This window comes from Thalassophryne amazonica, chromosome 2 (assembly GCF_902500255.1).
Source record: "Thalassophryne amazonica chromosome 2, fThaAma1.1, whole genome shotgun sequence".
Lineage (NCBI taxonomy): Eukaryota > Metazoa > Chordata > Actinopteri > Batrachoidiformes > Batrachoididae > Thalassophryne > Thalassophryne amazonica.
In genome coordinates, this window is record NC_047104.1 from 147414085 (window position 1) to 147432884 (window position 18800).

General features: G+C 39.4%; 1 protein-coding gene across 1 annotated transcript in view; it reads left to right on the forward strand.

Annotated features, from left to right (window-relative positions):
• Nucleotides 1-1762: 1762 nt before the first annotated feature.
• Nucleotides 1763-18800, forward strand: part of si:ch211-71n6.4 (para-nitrobenzyl esterase) — a 64827-nt gene continuing 47789 nt past the window's right edge. The window contains exons 1-3 of the mRNA XM_034195622.1: nt 1763-1864; nt 8582-8852; nt 12762-13182. Of these exons, the coding sequence (XP_034051513.1) occupies nt 8589-8852; nt 12762-13182 (685 nt within the window). The 5' untranslated portion in view covers nt 1763-1864; nt 8582-8588. The remainder of the gene's footprint in view (nt 1865-8581; nt 8853-12761; nt 13183-18800) is intronic.

Genomic DNA, 18800 nt, shown 5'->3' on the forward strand with positions numbered 1-18800 from the left:
TACTAAAACTGAAAAATCAATCTCAAGTTTCACTTCTTTATTATTACTGCCATACTGCATCAACTGACATCCCATCGATCGACTGGAGATGCCTGTTAAGTCCATGATGAAGAGTCATCAGGCTTGTTTTCTTATAAAGTTCACCATTCGCCTGTCTAGCTTCCACGTAAAATCGACCGAGTACTCCGTCAAGCATCCGTCTGTCATAAGTTTCAAAGCTGGGTGCATGTCCCTTTTCAGTGACATACTTACGAAAAAGGTTGGCTGCGGGTGTTCTTACATCTTTTTCGTGTCAAATTCATTTTAAGTCAGCGTCGCTAACAGATGCAAACCTGTCTTCTGCCATCTTGTCAACAAACTGACAGCCAAAGTAGGCCTTGTATCGCGTTATCTGATTGGTCGTTATCGATAGAAGGCGTCGCTCGATTTGCTAGCGCTACGCTGCATGCGAGATGTACTCGTTTCGCACGTGCGGTCTACTCAGCTCCACCAGCGGTCACCTCGGCATGTGGTACAGCTCAGAAAGTGGCGAATGGGCCAATCAGAAGTTATCAAAATCCCATTTATTGACCATTACTGGGCTACTTCAAAACTCAGGACTGAATCTTTATGCATGGTAGACACGATCATTTTCTGGAAATTTGCTTCAGGAGCTTTTTGCGAATTTGACCTGTTTAAGTCTAATTGAATGCCCCCTGGTGTCGGTACAATACAAATTTAATTATACAAGGATGGACATTCAACTGTTCTATAATTAGTTCTATTTTATGCATCAAACACGAGCAGGGATAGATCCAGGATTGTGTGTGTGTGTGGGGGGGGGGGGGGGGGGATTTGTGAACAAGTGATGTGTGACTAAGAGGGGGGGGGGTGCCATTCCCTGCATTTGAGGCATATTTTACCACAAAATACACCACAGAGAAAAAAACTGTATAAACTGTTTTTTATTAATTTGAACTTTTATTGTATAATCTCAAATGTGATGCTATGATGTTATGATAACAGAGAAGATGTGGCTACATCCATGAGTGCAAATGAAGGTTGACTATGGCAGTTGCAACGCGGTCTATGCTCGAAGACTGGATCTGAAGACCCACTCCCCCACCCCAACCAGCTGGTGCTGTCCTGGCCGTCTGCTTGGACTTTATATCCTCAAAAACTTGATGTTCCTCTGTATTGTTAAAAATGTTTTTATGTATATGGCCGAAGCAGAGGGTCACCCCTTTGAGTCTGGTCTGCTTGAGGTTTCTTCCTCAATGTCATCAGAGGGAGTTTTTCCTTACCACTGTCGCCTATGTTCTTGCTCTAGGGGTTGGTAAGGTTAGACTTTACTCGTGTGAAGCGCCTTGAGGCAGCTTTGCTGTGATTTGGCGCTATATAAATGAGATACATTTAAAAAAAAATAATAAGATTTGAAATGTCTGTGGCTAAAAAAAAAGTGAACGCCTTTGCTAAACCTGCTGAGTCATGGTCTGGTATGAATGTATCTTGCTGAGTCAATTGTTGCTGAATTGAGAGTTCAGAAACAGCATTTGCCAGGGATTTTTTATTTATTTTTTTGGTCCATGAAAGTGGGGGGGGGGGGGGGGAGTTGCGCTCCCCCACGCCACCACCCCGGGCCCCTTTGAAGTCTGGCTACGGGCCTGCCACCCCAACACACGCAAAAACGCGCGCGCGCGCACACACACACACAGAGAGAGAGAGAGAGAGAGAGAGAGAGAGAGAGAGAGGGCTGTTCTGTCCGTTTAAATGTGGGCGTTTGTGGAAATGCTCCGCCCACTGAGGAGCTGAAGTTCCTTTTTTGTTTTTTGTTTTTGTTTTTGTTTGTGTGTGTGTTTAATTGGGTGTCAGAACTCGGGACATGGTAAGTGTTATTTTTCTGCCTTTGGTGTTGTTTTCTGTGTGGTTTTCAGAATGTATGGTGGCCAAACAGTGCGGAGCGACGTTATGACGTTTTTTTGTTTGTTTGTTTTTCCGAGAACCACAATGGAAATAAGTGTTTATACTTTTTTGTGTTATCCTCGGCAATTTTATATCTTGTATATATGTATTTTATGTACTTGTATTTTATTGCCAAATAAATCAAATTTAAAAAAAAAAGACCAAAAGGGAACAACAGAAAAAAACAGTTCGACAGGAAAGTTGTCTTTACTTTCCCACTTATTCACTTAAAAGTCACATCTGTTTATCAGATAATACAATGACTTACAGTTAACATTGTTAAAAGTAAAAGCGCCTGTCAGGCAACAACACCGCTGCACTTTCACCTGTTTTCTGGATTTAAATGGGTCATACGTTTCATTTAGTATCCATATACTTTTTGGGACAGTGATGCAGTTTTTCGAATGTTTTGTCTCTGTGCTCCATGACTTTGTAGTTGAAATGATAGAAGATGTGCTTGTCAGGTAGTAGAAGTCACTTAGGTAAAGTTAGAAAGATATTCACAGATTCGAAGTTCACGGCACAATAGATCTTAAGAAAAACCTTGTAGAAAGACAAACACCACTAGTTTCTAACCTCAGGAAGGTAGACAACGAGCTACAACCTTATTTTTATCCACATGAGCCATCCTCTGATCTGAAAAAAATAACACTGATCTGAAGCTTAGGAAGCTTAAACAATAAAAAATTCTCCAAAATTGTTTTTAAAATGACTTTTTCCCAAAGTGAGTGTTGTAGTATAATCAGCAGGACACCACTGTTATGTGCAGTAAATTTTGTGTCACTGCACCTTATGACTTTGATGCTATTGAAAATTTAAACAATAAAAAATTCTCCAAATTTTTTTTTTTAAATGACTTTTTCCAAAAGTGAGTGTTGTAGTATAATCAGCAGGACACCACTGTTGTGTGCATTAAATTTTGTGTCACTACACCGTATGACTTTGATGCTATTGAAAATTTAAACAATAAAAAAATTATCCAAATTTTTTTTTAAATGACTTTTTCCAAAAGTGAGTGTTGTAGTATAATTAGCAGGACACCTCTGTTGTGTGCAGTAAATTTTGTGTCACTGCACCGTATGACTTTGATGCTATTGAGAATAAAAACAATCAAAAATTCTCCAAAATTTTTAAAAATTACTTTTTCCCAAACTGAGTGCTGTAGTATAATCAACAGGACACAGCTGTTGTGTGCAGTGAATTTGGCGACACCACATCTTGTGACTTTGATGCTATTGAAAATTTAAACAATAAAAAATTCTCCAAAATTTTTTTAAATGACTTTTTCCAAAAGTGAGTGTTGTAGTATAATCAGCAGGACACCACTGTTATGTGCAGTAAATTTTGTGTCACTGCACCTTATGATTTTGATGCTATTGAAAATTTAAACAATAAAAAATTCTCCAAATTTTTTTTTAAATTACTTTTTCCAAAAGTGAGTGTTGTAGTATAATCAGCAGGACACCACTGTTGTGTGCAGTAAATTATGTGTCACTACACCTTATGACTTTGATGCTATTGAAAATAAAAATGATCAAAAATTCTCCAGAATTTTTAAAAATTGCTTTTTCCCAAACTGAGTGCTGTAGTATAATCAACAGGACACGGCTGTTGTGTGCAGTGAATTTGGTGACACCACATCTTGTGACTTTGATGCTATTGAAAATTTAAACAATAAAAAAATTCTCCAAAATTTTTGAAAATGACTTTTTGCAAAAAGTGAGTGTTGTAGTATAATCAGCAGAACACCACTGTTGTGTGCAGTAAATTATGTGTCACTACACCTTATGACTTTGATGCTATTGAAAATAAAAACAATCAAAAATTCTCCAAAATTTTTAAAAATTGCTTTTTCCCAAACTGAGTGCTGTAGTATAATCAACAGGACATGGCTGTTGTGTGCATTGAATTTGGTGACACCACATCTTGTGACTTTGATGCTATTGAAAATTTAAACAATAAAAAAATTCTCCAAAATTTTTGAAAATGACTTTTTGCAAAAGTGAGTGTTGTAGTATAATCAGCAGGGCACCACTGTTGTGTGCAGTAAATTTTGTGTCACTGCACCTTATACCTTTGATGCTATTGAAAATAAAAACAATAAAAAAATTCTCCAAAATTTTTGAAAATGACTTTTTGCAAAAGTGAGTGTTGTAGTATAATCAGCAGGACACCACTGTTATGTGCAGTAAATTTTGTGTCACTGCACCTTATGACTTTGATGCTATTGAAAATTTAAACAATAAAAAATTCTCCAAAATTTTTTAAAATGACTTTTTCCAAAAGTGAGTGTTGTAGTATAATCAGCAGGACATCACTGTTATGCGCAGTAAATTTTGTGTCACTGCACCTTATGACATTGATGCTATTGAAAATGTAAACAATAAAACATTCTCCAAAATTTTTGAAAATGACACTCCTTATTACAATGATTTATTCAATAATTTTCTGGTGTCTTTTTTTTCCCATGTATGCAGTTTTTAGACGTTCCCTAAGCTTCAGTTTCTCTGCCGGCTGCCCGTTCAGATCAATGTTATTTTTTTCAGCTCAGAGGACGGCTCATATGGATAAAAATAAGGTTGTAGCTCGTTGTCGACCTTCCTGAGGTAGAAACTAGTGCTGTTTGTCTTTCTACAACGTTTCTCTTAAGATCTGTTGAGCCATGAACTTTGATTCTGTGAATATCTTTCTAACTTTGCCTAAGTGTAGAAGTCTGACAATTTGTTGCACTGGGATGTTACGTACGTCACGTCATGTTATTTTAGATCAGAATTTGAAAAAGAAAATTTCACATTTTGTTTTTTAGTCACAGAACAACAGTTTGTGATTACATAAGCCACAGAGCATCACATTATTTTACATCACAAAATGTAAAGGTAAAGGCTATTCGCCCAACCGTTGGGTAGATAAATATACTGTCTTACCTTATTCGCCCAACCGTGATGATGTATTTGACATGTTTTGTGCATCTATACTATGTTTTTCCACCACTTTTTTAAGGCTGTATTTGCAGCGTGAAAAGCGGCGTATGTTTGACACATTTAACGGTGCCATCTTTAGTTACTGCGAAAAAAAACACTGCAATGGATGAAAGCAGATAAACTTCATAAGCATTTTCAACGGAAGCCTGTTAGCGACGACGAAGCAGTTTTTATGAACAAAATGCTGCTTGTTGCCTGTAAGATGTGTTAGTTTGACACAATTCCCTGGGTGTGATGAGCCAAACAAAACCGCTTTAGATCACAGCCCCTCCACGGGCTGCGATCCCTCCTGCAGCCAGTGACAAAATCTATGTCTTTTTTTCCCCGCATTGAAACCGGAAGTGAACTTAAAAGCGCGCTCATTGGTCGATTGTGGTTGGGCATATATGCTCGCGTATTTACTTTACTGATCCAACGGTTGGGCGTAAAGCCACTTGGAAATTTAAAATAGGTATTTCACATTTTTATTAGCACATAAATGTAGAATTCAAAAATTTAAACTGTTGCGTGTGGCATTTTCATTATTGCTGATACATGTATATTTTTATATGTATTATATTGTATTAATTATGTTATATTATGTATATGATATATGCATTTTTATACATTGGCCTATTTGAGGGACCTTTACTGATTCTGTGTTTTGGTTTTGTTGTTTTATTTTATACAAATATGCAAAATGTGGCCATCGGGTAATGTGAAGACTTTGCGTCCGTCTGTCCAGCCGTCGGTGCTCAGCATAACGCCAGTCTTATTACCATTATTACCATTATTGCCACAGTCTTCAAATTCACAGGGAGCATTCTTGGGACACAGACCTTGGACAAGTTCAAAGATGGCTAACCTTGACCTATTTTAAGAGGTCAAAAGGTCACATTCTGTTTCCCTTTTTTTTTTTTTTGCCAGCTTGCACTCGGCCGAGACGGACACTCTTTTGTCTTCTCTCCCTCCCTCCTTATCTTTCCTGCTTCTGTGGCATGTTGTCTGTGAGGCTGCAGCTTTGCTCTTCTGGAAAACGACAAAAATGGATCTGTTAAAGTGGTCTCTGAACGCAATTGACACTATTTTTTCTACAAGAGATTCGGGGGCGGAGGACCCGACCTGTCCTGCCAGGACGCATGTGATGGGTTACGTGATGGACTTGTGGAGGAGATGGCAGGTCATGTGCCTTTACATGCTTTCTGTGGAGGACGTCGAAGATGTGTATATATTCGGCTTGCTGGTGACCGGCTTTCTGCTGTGTGGAGCGGGCATTGCGCTGGTATACCGGAAAATCAAGAAAGTGGAAGCAGCTTTGATTGGGCCTTCCAGGCTGCCCTACATGATTGATTCGATTGGGAAGGCAGTGGCTGCGCAGTCGGCGGGTGTTAACCGCACGCTGGAAAACATCTCGGGTAGGATTGCAGCTCTGGAAACCCGCTTTGACCGTCTGTGAAGACCACATTCTACATTCAGATGCATTGAGAGCCACTGTTCTCAGAACTGTCGAATCTTTCAGGCGTCTGCTAATCTGGTTATTCATTTGGCCTCCCCAACACAGCTGCACTTCAAGGTCGCTGTGATAAAAAAACCTCCTCAGAAGATCAACACTTAAGCCTCGCTCCCTGGTCATCCCCCCTCCCCTCAGCTTCTCCAGCTCTGACGTTGACTGTGGACAGTGGACTGCTCAGGGCTGAGCCCCTCCCCCTCCAGGATTGTCGGACAAGGCCGTTGACGGCGCCAAATAGGCTGCCTCCGGAGTGTTCTGATAAACTGGACCTTCAAATCTCGGTTGTTGTCCTGCGTCCTTGTTTTGTCTGTGTGATTATTGTTTTTCTGTGCTGATGGGGATTTTTTTCCTCATTGCTGCTGTGTAACGCAGTGGCTATGAGGGTTTTTTTCCCCTTTTCCCTCATGTTTTGCTTTTCAATATATGTTTATGTACCGGGCTGGCCTATGTGTGTTGTGTGTTATGTGTGTGTCATTTGTTATGGGTCGGTCTTGGTTTGCTCAGCCCTGCTGTTGACCAAGGCAGGGATGTACATCTGGAGCTGGTCCCCGGGCGCCTAATGGCGACTTCTGCTCCTACTGGCAATTAGGATGGGTTAAATGCAGTAGACACATTTCATTGTGCAGGGAACATGTTCTTCTGTGCATATGACAATAAAATTCTTTTGAATCCTTGAATCCTTTGAATCCATTGTTCTGATCATACAGCTGAGGGTATTTTAGCATTGCGTTATATTTTTTTAATTAGTACGGTAATGCCATAAGCCACAGAAGAAATAACTAGCTTTTTGCAAAAGAACCATAAATGATTTCTAAAATATACAAACATTTTAATAAGGCCTTCTGCAATACCTGATGGCCATATTTTGGCCTCGGGTAATAAAATGCAACAGGCTTCGAGATACGATTCACAGTGTGTCCTTACACCCAGTCTAACAGTGCAGATGAAATGTCATGGCCAAGGACAAAAACAAGTAAGATGACAGGGAATTGAACCCAGGTTAACATAGTCCAACTCCTTATCCCACTGAGCTTCTTGTTCTGTGTAGTAGTTTTTTGGTGTCTCACTTTCCTTTCAGTGTGTGTGATTCCATTTTGGTAAGTTTTACTTGCAGAGCTGCTGCTTTGCTTTGATGAAATTAAAAGATAAATCCAAAGTTAAACTGACGCTGGCATGTGAAATATGTACAGTGCAGTTTCCGTGTCGGTGCCGTCTTAAGGGCCCCTTCACACATAACACGATTATAGCTGACTAGCGCACAAAGGAGGAATTGCATGCCATTCGTGAAAAATTGGAGCTGCCTCTAACGCCTCGTACACCTGTCGCTACAACTATTCGTGCACACCAACGGGCGAAAGACCCTCTCGCGGCAGGTGTCGGCCATATTCCAGGTGACACACGCAAACATCCAACACCGCTTGCTGGACACTTACAAAATGTGTGGACATTTGTGCTGTCAGGAAGAAAATAGAGAGCGCGTGATCACTTTTGAGCTGGATGAGAAATTTGTCTAACTGCCCCTACGACTGTGGCGTTGTGCAACACACCTGTGGCGTGCCAGAGTGTCGGCTCCCCCCTCAACACGTTCCGTGTGTGTGTATCGCACACGTGTTGACATTCCACACGGAAATATGCTGCAGCTGCCAAACAGTTCAATGGAATATGGTTGAAACATCTCGGTGTAAAAACTGTATTTCAAACATTCTAGTCTGAATGTCTGCAGATGTTTTTGCTCAGCTGTCAGATTGTTGTTTTTTTAAGCTTCCCTATAAAACATCATGAGCAACAATACAATAATTGTAGCTTAAAAAAAACACAAATTGCCAAGTGTGCAAAGTGTACAAATGTGTTTGCATCATCAAAAAAATGTTTTCCACTCATGATAAATGTTTCAGCTATGTTTGACATTGAAAGTTATAAAAACATTTAATCACCATCTTTCCGTGGGTGTAAGTTAGGAAAAAAAAAAAGAGGACTTATTTTCTTTTGCAGATTTAGTGGTTTGGATTGACTCAACTTGACTGGTTGATGAATAATGCAAACATGTACGCTGTTAAGAAAATAAGAGACTTTTTTGTGATTATTTAGAAGTATAAAATATACACACACCTCCACCGCTGAAGTGAGGTGATCTAAACTTTACAACTCCATTTTTTCTGACCAATCACAGAGTGAAGATGAATGAGGATGTGTTTGAGGTCCAGGATAGGACGGCATACCGCTACCTGGTGCAGGATGAAGAAGAGGACGAGGTGCAGTATGTGTCTCACAGACACTACGTGAGCCCCTTCGCAGTGCTTTCCAAGCGTTGCATCTTTCTTATCTGTGTTTGCGTTTTCTTGCTGCTCAATCTCGCCATCTACCTGGGCTACAAAGCCAATACGCCTCATCCAGCTATTGCCCAGGTGTCCACTGACTGTGGAGAGTACCAAGGAACATATGTAAGTATAAAGTCTTCTCAATGTCTGTGAAGATGATGGTGCCTTTGAAGTGCAACCATCATCTTTCTCAAACTGGGAGTTACTGTTAGACACAGTATACAGTAAAACTTGCCTAAACCGTCATGGTATAACCAGATACTCACACTCACCACATAATAGCAAAAGACCCAATGCTTTTGTATGGTTTTCCATCTAATAAACACTGTGTGTACCGGATTTTGTATAACAGATTTTTGCTCACATCGGACAAAACCTCCCGCCTCATCGCAATGTATTTCCATTAAAAACCCCTTGCATGTACCGGACAAAGCAGTTTGGGATAGTTCAGTCGCATCAGAGGTGTGAAATGAAGTTCAGCACTGACACTAGCCGAGAAAAGTGGGTACCGTATTTCCTTGATTAAAAGCCCGTGAGTTTATTTTTTACGAACTATGCTAAACGAGGCAGGGCATAATTCAAGGCATTATTAACAAAATGCTGCTTGTTGCCTGAACTGTAATATGGTGTTAAGTTTCACACATATCTCTTGGTGTGACGAACCAAAGACAAGTGCTTTAGATCATAGCCCTCTGCATGGCTGCGAACCCTCTCCATAGCCTGATGTACACCTGCTAAATGACGGCAACCGCGAGAACTGGACTGGTCACTTTTATGCTTTCACTCCTTCCTCTCCCATCATATTTTAATAGTTTTTGCAGTGCACCTGCTGATTAAATTTCGATCATGGATCAAATATGTTGGGCAGAAAAGTCCGCAAATATGACCAACTTTACAACATGGAGTCAGAAATAGACGCTCAAATTACTCGCAATTCATGGAGGAAATTGCATGTACCGTTCCATTGGTTTGGATGTTGATCATTGTATAAAGAAGTGGAGCTTGTTGAAGGACAAACTGATCCAGAAAAAGCCATTGTATTAAGACACTCACCAACGCGACAGAGAACTTTAAAAAGGGTCACGCACACGTCGACATCATTGCGTGGTCACTGAGTTATGGAGTTGTAGAGGCAGAAATCAGGCTTTAGGATTTTAACACTGGCAGGCCCAGAGATTTTTATTGCTGATCCGTGCCCCCTTTGTAAAATATGTTAATTCCTCTCCATATGCTAACTTTCGGACAGGAATTAACATGCAGCTCAAGTGAAACTGTCTGGGCACATTCCAAAGAAACAATCGGTCACATTCCTCTGTCGTATCTGATTGAGCCTGAGTGCAAAAGTATATTTTCAGCTGGAGATGACTTCTCAGTTTGTCTGCCATCATTAGTTTCCACTGCCCCTGCAACATTATTCATTTTGCAGTCAATTTCATTGAGGTCATATCTTATTTCATGTACTAAGAGTAACAATTTTTCATTTTATATTTTATTTAGCCAACAAACAGTTTTACCCTATTTTTATCATTTGATCCAAGATATGTTTTCTATTTGTCACAAAAACAATAATAATTGCCTGTCATTTTAGGGCAGAAGTATTTCTGATGAAAATCCTTCATGAATGGCAATTTGGTTGTAGGCTAAACACCAATTACAATGACAATTTACTGTACTAAGCTCACAATATCATAGAACTGGGATTAGCACCCTCAAAAAAAAAAAACATTTCATCTTGGAATAACAACAAACAGAAGGTATAACATCAGGAAGAAAATAAAAAAATTATTTCTCTAAAAAAGGCTTGTTACTATACAACGACTATACAAAGCACACAAATGTAGCATACAGTTGTCATAACTAGCAGTTTCCACATTCCCAAGGTGCGTCTTTCCTACATTTGCCACAGGTGTATTTTCAGCAGTATACACAACGATCAGTGCTTCTGTGATTATTGCAGAGTATGCACACCTGGCACTGTGTCTTTTTCTTCTGAGAAACTCTCATCTCACAACGCTGCTGTTTGCGCTCTTCCCCTAGTGACTTTTCCTGCAAATGTCTGTTTTGAAGTTCCTCAGCGAGCTCCAGGTTGAACAATTGCCGACGTTCTTTTGATCCTGTACATGCTATGTATAAAACATGTGCATTTTTGGCAGCCATGTCCAACAGGTTGTAAAACACAGCCATGGGCCATCTCTGTGTTCCTGCATGCACGGAGTAGTTGTGTAATTTCTGGTCCATGATATCAACACCGCATTTGAAATGGTTGTAATCAACAACAATGTTCGGTTTTTGTTTTTGGGTGTCCACAATTTCCACTTTCTGATGCATGGTGCTCAGAAGACAGACAGATTTCTGTTTTTTTTTAGTTGTTGTTGCGTACACCATCAGCAAGGCACTTCCAGATGTGAACACCTGTGTTGAGTACAACTGGTGGCCCGAGGTTTCCTTGGCAGTTGCTGGTAGCTCCCTATGATTTTTGTTGATGGTGCCAAGCAGAGTTGTGTTTTGTTGAAGAAGCCTGTTAGCCAAAGACAAAGAGGTGGAGAAATTGTCCATAGTTACAGTCCTTCTCTGGTCCATAAATAGTTCCATCAACTTTAAAAACATTCTCTGACAGCCTCTCTCCCACCGGACGAGTGGGATCTTTTCCCAAGTAAGGGATGGCATTACACATGTATTTCATGTCCAGATCTGCTGCAATCCAAAACTTGATTCCAAACTTGTTAGGCTTGGATGTAATGTACTGCAGAAAGGGACAATGAACCTTTGACGGAAATAACTGCTCATCCACGGTAATATGCTGCCCTGGACTGTAAGACGATACACACTTCTGAACAAACTGCTGTCAGATGTCAAAAATTGCTGCAAATTTGTCTGTTTGTAAGCATTCTTTGAGGGTGTCCTTATTGTCAAAGTGAAGGTCCCGCTTTATTTCAAGAAAGCGGTTATGGGGCATTATGGCTTTGATATCTGGGTTGCTGAATCTGTTGGCCCACATGAATCGCATGGCACCAACATAGCCCTTGGCAGCCCTTTGGAAAAGGATTGCAAGGAACGCCATCAGCTCATAGACGCTCATCTGCCACCTGGGGTTTGTTCTACAGCCCTCCTGAACTGTGCAGTCTCTGATGGTCAACAACATGCTGATATCCACCAAACACAGGAAGCTTTGAAGGCGAGTCATGATTTTGCATTTTGCAAACTCTGTTGGCCCTCCAGATCCACTGAATGCTGTCTGTGGAGTTTCATGAACAGAATAGTCTCCAGTCTGATCCTTCTTGATTGCATTGGTTATGACATTGTAAAATCTGGAGTCTGTGTGAAAGGCATCCCCTGTTTATGGTTGAACTCTCAGCTCAGTTATATAACAAAGGGAGGAGGTTGGTGCCGAAGTGAAACTGCCTTCAAGTCTTAATTGGCAACATTCCAAAAAAAACAATAGACTGCTTTTCTCTGCTGAAACCTATGTCAGCCTCCATATGTTATTACCTATGCAGGCTATCCAAAGCACACAGGGACTCAGCTCATTTATATAACAAAGGGAGGAGGTTGGTCATATGCTAAACTTTGGGGGGATTTTCACTGCAGACTAAAGTCTGGGCTTATTAGTGTTAAGGTACCACTCCGCAGCGGAATTACAAAAAAGAGTAACTCGACCAAATGTAATCTTTTTAATGCATATAATGCATGGCACTTATTTAAGGCAGGCATTTATTTTTCAAAGTTTTGACCAAGCCATTAAATGAGGCATACATTGTGATTTCCGCATTTTTTAGATTATGTCTCTCACAGTGGACATGCACCTAAGATGAAAATTTCAGACCCCTCCATGAGTTCTAAGTGGGAGAACTTGCAAAATCGCAGGGTGTTCAAATACTTATTTTCCTCGCTGTATATCACTGAAAATAATTAGGGGACACAGTGTTGATTGTGAATGAGCCATCAGTAAAAGAATGGGGAATTTAATCAGGGTCTGACTTATTGTTTCATCTATCTGTACTATTTAGTGTCACTCTAATCTTCCATTTTCAGAAAAATGGAGCCTTCTCCTTTAAGGGCATGCCCTATGCTGCGCCGCCTGTTGGTAATTTGCGTTGGGCTCCTCCAGCCAAGCCACTGTGTAAAACTAAAGTCTCAGATGCCCGTCGCTTCGGCAGTATGTGCTCTCAGGTACAACCATTAAAAAGCACGGGAAAGATCATGGGCCAAGAGGACTGTCTCTTTATCAATGTGTGGACGCCGACGCTGCAGTCAGACGCCAAGCTGCCCGTCATGGTTTGGATCCATAGTGGCTACCTGCACATGTTGAGCGGAGGAGAGAAGACCTACTCACCGACAGAGAAGCTGGCGGCCGACACAGAAATTGTTTACGTCAGCTTCAACTACAGACTCAATGCCTTTGGTTTCTTGGCACTTGAGATTCTGAGAGAAGGTTCTCCAACCAACACCTCAGGTCAGTCTACAGTGGACATACAAGGTAATGTTATCTGAACATCTGAGCATTGTTGAGGTAGCATAATATAATACTTCTTCTCTGTTTTATGATGGATCTGAATTAAGAAATTTATAGAAGTGGCATTTTGCTGCTGTAGAAAAAGGGATGAAAGTGTCAGTTAGTGATGAATAGTAACAGTTGTACTTTTACATTGTCCTTTAAGGTTCGATTTGAATGGTGTTTCTCCGAGACAAGCAGAGAAACTGCTCAGGCAACAGGAGTACTCTTTTATGTTGTCCAACCCCCCAAAAAAGCATATTTATGCTTTAAAATGGTCAAATTTTAGATTTTTTTTCTCCTCATTATGAACACAGAACTCCAATATATGGCAAAACCAGTGTTTTTTTCATGTTTACATCGTGGAAGAATGTGACTTTGGGATCGGCTTTCTTAAGGAATTTGCTAGATGGTCCGTCAGCAGACAAAGTGGAAAAAGGCGTACAATTGCATTGATAGCGTATGCGCTTGTGGCATCGCTTGGAAAACGGAATATGTCATATTCACTGAAAATACACGACAAAGAACATTAATTTCAGCTGCAGTTTGCCAGAAGGCACGTGGGAAACCTGAGCCTTGATTTGCACTGTTTTCCCATTTTATAGTCGCTGTTTACTCCACTTCAACATGGAGCTGTGCGTGGAGATGCAACCGGCAGATGTAGCACAGTTCCAAGTTTTTCCACTCACATCCACAGGAGCCTATTGTTCTTTCAGAGCTGTCATTGGGGATCTTGGTGGCTTCCCTCACTTGTCTCCTTCCAGCATGGTCACTCTGTTTTTGAGAATGGCCTAATTGAGACGGAATAACTGTGCTGTACTATAATATTTGCATTTCATAATGATTGATGGAAATGAAGTCTGAGACATCTTCATTGGGCTGGAAATGTTCTCCAAATGTCCTCTGAGTTGTTTCAAGAAAACTGGCTGTACAAGTGATGATTTAATCCTTTATATTTAGAATAAATTGCTATTGTCCCATATTAGTTTTGAAATGTGTTGAAGACCTTAACTTCATTCAGTTGAATGGGAAGGTTTGTCCAAATGATTGACTCCTTCTTCATATTAACAAATGAAATACATTTGACCCCACAACTGCAATCCAAATTTTGTGAACTAGAGAGCATATTGTTCTTCTGCCAAGGTGCAGCAGCTTTTAGTCATATTCATCCTACACCGTAGTCCGGCCCTTTGATTCTGGACATTTTGTTTATTTTGTTTTTTACCTGTGGATTTTGTATTTTTCTGGATCCTTATCTGCCCCAGAATTGTGAAATTAACTGGCATAGTGTAATCTGTGGTTTTACATAAAACAAGCCACAACCTCTTAGGCAATCAGGAACCAGGTTGTGGCCACTGGCTTGTAGTACATCCGGAAAGTATTCACAGTACTTCTCTTTTTCCACATTTTATGTTACAGCCCTATTCCAAAATGAAGTAAATTAATTTTTCCCTCAAAATTCTACTCACAACACCCCATAATAACAACATGAGAAAAGTGTTTTTTTTTTAGCAAATTTATTATAAATAAAAACTAAGACGTTACATGTACATACACTCACAGAAATATTTGCCCTAACTTTTAAGATTTATGTAATTTTATTACACGACAGATTTCCATTTACTTTTTTTTAGATAATTTTAATACAGACCTACTGAATAAACCTTACATGATGCATATTCATTAATCCTATTTATTTGAAATGCATAATCCTCAGCTTTATGTATTTAGTATGAATAAAATATAATTACTCTAAATCAATAATAATGACAGTATTTATTTAAAATACATAAAGTATATTGTCTGAATTGCATAATAATTATGTTACCTATACATAGGTAACATAATTATTATGCAATTCAGACAATATACTTTATTATTAATACTAAATACATAAAGCTGAGGATTATGCATTTCAAATAAATAGGATTAATGAATATGCATCATGTAAGGTTTATTCGGTAGGTTTTGTATTAAAATTATCTAAAAAAAAGTAAATGGGAATCTGTCATGTAATCAAATTACATAAATCTTAAAAGTTAGGGCAAATATTTCTGTGAGTGTAAGTATTCACACCCTTTGCTCAATAGTATAGGTGTTTTTTTTCCATGTGCAAACAACAATGGGTGTAACATCCTGTTTCCTTCCATTCATACACAATAGCTACACACTGAATATTGTTTACAACTTTGACAAAGGGTATAAATAAGCAGGGGAAGTGTGAGTGAGGAGTCATTGGTTTTGTACTACATTGCAAAAAACACATTTTTTATTCTGCAGAATAATACATTTTGATTCAGGGGCAGTGTTGTCATATACAGCTGATGGTTTCCAGCCCAAAAGCTGTTAACAAACTGCCAGAACCACCCAAACTACATTAATATTTTGTTCATGGTTTTAATATTGCAAGTGTATCACAACAATACAGCCAAAGCAGCAACAAACTGCAGCAACCAACCACCACACCTACTTTCAGCTGCCTACTACCAAGCCATTTGGCTGCCTACTGACGGGCCTACACAGTTATTGCTCTTTGGAAAGCAACAGCTCTGCTTGTCATCTTTCCTGACTGTGTCCACTAGAAGTTCATCTTGACTGTTTCATTCCAACTCCCCTGTGGTGATGCACAGAGACAAGTTTGCAAAAAATTTCACTGTCATATTCATTCTGAAATACAGTTCTTTGCCCTTTGGTTACATTTGAATAATAAATGCTGCTTAAAAACAATGCTGGTCATCAGGCGCTGAATTACAATTTTTGTTTTTAAACCACTTTCTATATGTCGTGACTTGCAGTTGGCCATGTCCAGCAGTTATTAACCTGAAGGTCACCTGTCACTCTTACTTCCCCAGTACCTGTATATTCAGACACATAAAAGCTGGCAGAGACCAGACTTGGCTAATTACTTGTGGGTCAGTGAGTAAGAGCTGTAAATTGTGAGTGGCAGATAATCTGTCAGAACAATGTTGGGGCCCGCTGGTTTAGCCCAGCTCACTTGTTGGTGGACCATCCACGAGGGCCACAGCTAACAACTATTTAGTTTATATTATCCATTTGTTGGAAGGAGAACATGTTTCTCACCATTTTATTGAAGTAAACAGATTTACTGTCAAAGATTTAATTTGAAGCAGTTGACAGGGAATATTTACTAAAAAGGCAAACATTAACTGTTTCACATTTAGTGTTTATTAGGGATAGAAAAACCTTAAATCAGGATGAAAATATGGGGAGCCAGACGTTTTACCTGCACCAACGAAGTTGGGTGGAAGTAATGTTTTCACCCGTTTGTTTGTTTTGTCTGTCTGTGAACAGCCTGTAACCCACAATTTTTCATATATTGTTATGAAATGTTTTACAGAGGATTCATATCCTAATAGACAAGAACTGACTCAGTTTTCAAGGTCATTGGCCAAAGGTCAAAGTCAGGAAAAATGTTGGAAAATTGGAAAAATCCCTGTCCTTTAACACTGAACGAATTTTCTAAAACTCACAGCTCTGTCAAAAAAGATCCAATTTCTTTCATATTTGACACTGTTATGTATAGGATGGTATCCCTTATCGACTGACAAAGTTTCATCCAGATCTGATCCAGATTACAGATTTTTTTTGGCCGTTTATATTTAGCATTGAAAATCACATTTAATGTATATTTTACATTATGTCTTAAGGCCCGGTCACACAGCAGTTAACGAAGGGCAACGAAGCCCAAACAAAACAAGAAGTCTGGACTTTTGTTGGCATCGTTTAAGCTTTGCGCAGCTTCGTCCCTGTAGCTGGCGCTTGATCAGGATTTTTAAAGTCGAAAAATTTGACCAAATGCCACCACAAACCTCACTTCGTCTATATTTTGTTTTGCTGTAGTTCTTGACATTTTTTTTATCGTTTGCTTAGTTTTTGTAACGTTAACGTTTAGTTTGACTTCATTCAACCAGCTGAATGTTTTCACATGTTACAGATAACCAATAACTTTTAGTATTGATTCGGACGCGGCCACATCAGATTACACTTTCGGCTTCTGATAAACCAGTTTCACTTTAAGCGCCGCAGGGGCTGCTGGGTAAATTCAAGGATCACAAACACACAAGAACACACGAAAAATGAATGAATTAAAAAATAAAACCCCAAACACTGTCATCATCTTTCAAAAGTGGTAAAACACAGTATTAGAAGTCACAGTTTATCCCGGTATTAGATACACCATCATTTACAAACTAAAAAGTTGCTGCTTTTTTCATATGCTTTCAACCCTGTGGCTTAAACAACCGAAATACGTCCATTAATGCATTGATTGGTAGAGTAAAATACACGTAGTAAATATAAATTCTTACCTGTTGGTTTCAGTGGGATTCATCTGAAAAAATAATCATCCTGAGATTATTCAGAATGGTCTAAACGGTGAAGAAACGTCCCAGTCTGTACACAGCTGCGCCATGAGAGCTCCTCTCTCCCACTGAGTCTTGGCGATACTGTCAGCCACAAAGAAATAAAATAAATTAATGTTAAAATTAGTCTGTTTTGTTTTGTGTCGAGCAGACGATAACACTTCTTCTACTTTCGGATCCAGTGGTGGACGGCACCAGCTTAAGGTGCATTTGCCGCCACTTACCGGGCTGGCGAGTAATTGCTGAGATTTTACAAAACCTTAACTCTTTGCAGCCATAGTCATCTGTTTAGATGTGATGAAGTAATCCAATGTCCTTTAGAAATTTAAATAATTCTTTTTGCACAGGGTGTGATGGGTTTTGCAGCAGATTTCCAAGGGACAACGGACGGAAACACTGTAATGTCCACAGTGAACCTGAACTACGCTACCCACAATGCTCCATGCGTCGACTGGCCATGTTTTGCGCTTAATGATAACATCATCAGCAAGCGACAGGCAGTCTGCCATAAATAAACACACAACAGACGGACTAAAATGTTTGATTTTAGGTTTTACAAACGTTTTTGACTGTTAAACTTTGCTCACTTTACCAGCAAAAAAAAAATGTCATTGGACTGAAAGTTATTGGCACTAAATTTATCTGAAGATAATTGGCTTACATTAGCTTCGATGATTATCTGCTATCGGATTAGCTGAACTTTGCCTGCCACTGCCTATGTGTTTGTGCCTTATTGCTATACTTTAGTAAACTTTTTTGTTTATAGTGTTCCTAAATATTAATGTGATCTTTTTGATGACCCCCCCCCACCCCACCCAAATTAAAGCTGAAAGGCTAAACTAGCACATCTAATGTTCTCTGAAAATTATCTGAAAAAGAATTCAGAAACCGAAAAAAATAATTACAACCTGACAACACCACAAAAAAATTCAATTCAAGTGCATGAACTAAACACTCCTGACATTTAATCACATCTAATTTAACTTATGAAAAGCCACTTCTAACAGGCCTTTGACCTTGAAATTTTTTTTCGCATTTAAAATTTTGTGGAATTGGAAACTCGTGTTGGCGGACGTTTTTCGCTCTTTGAACACAGTGCTCTAGATTTAGCTACATTGTGCTGGTGTATTGAGGTAAAATTGCCACAAAAAAGGTCACTGTCCAAATGCTTATGGACTGGAGTGTACTTTTAGGAAC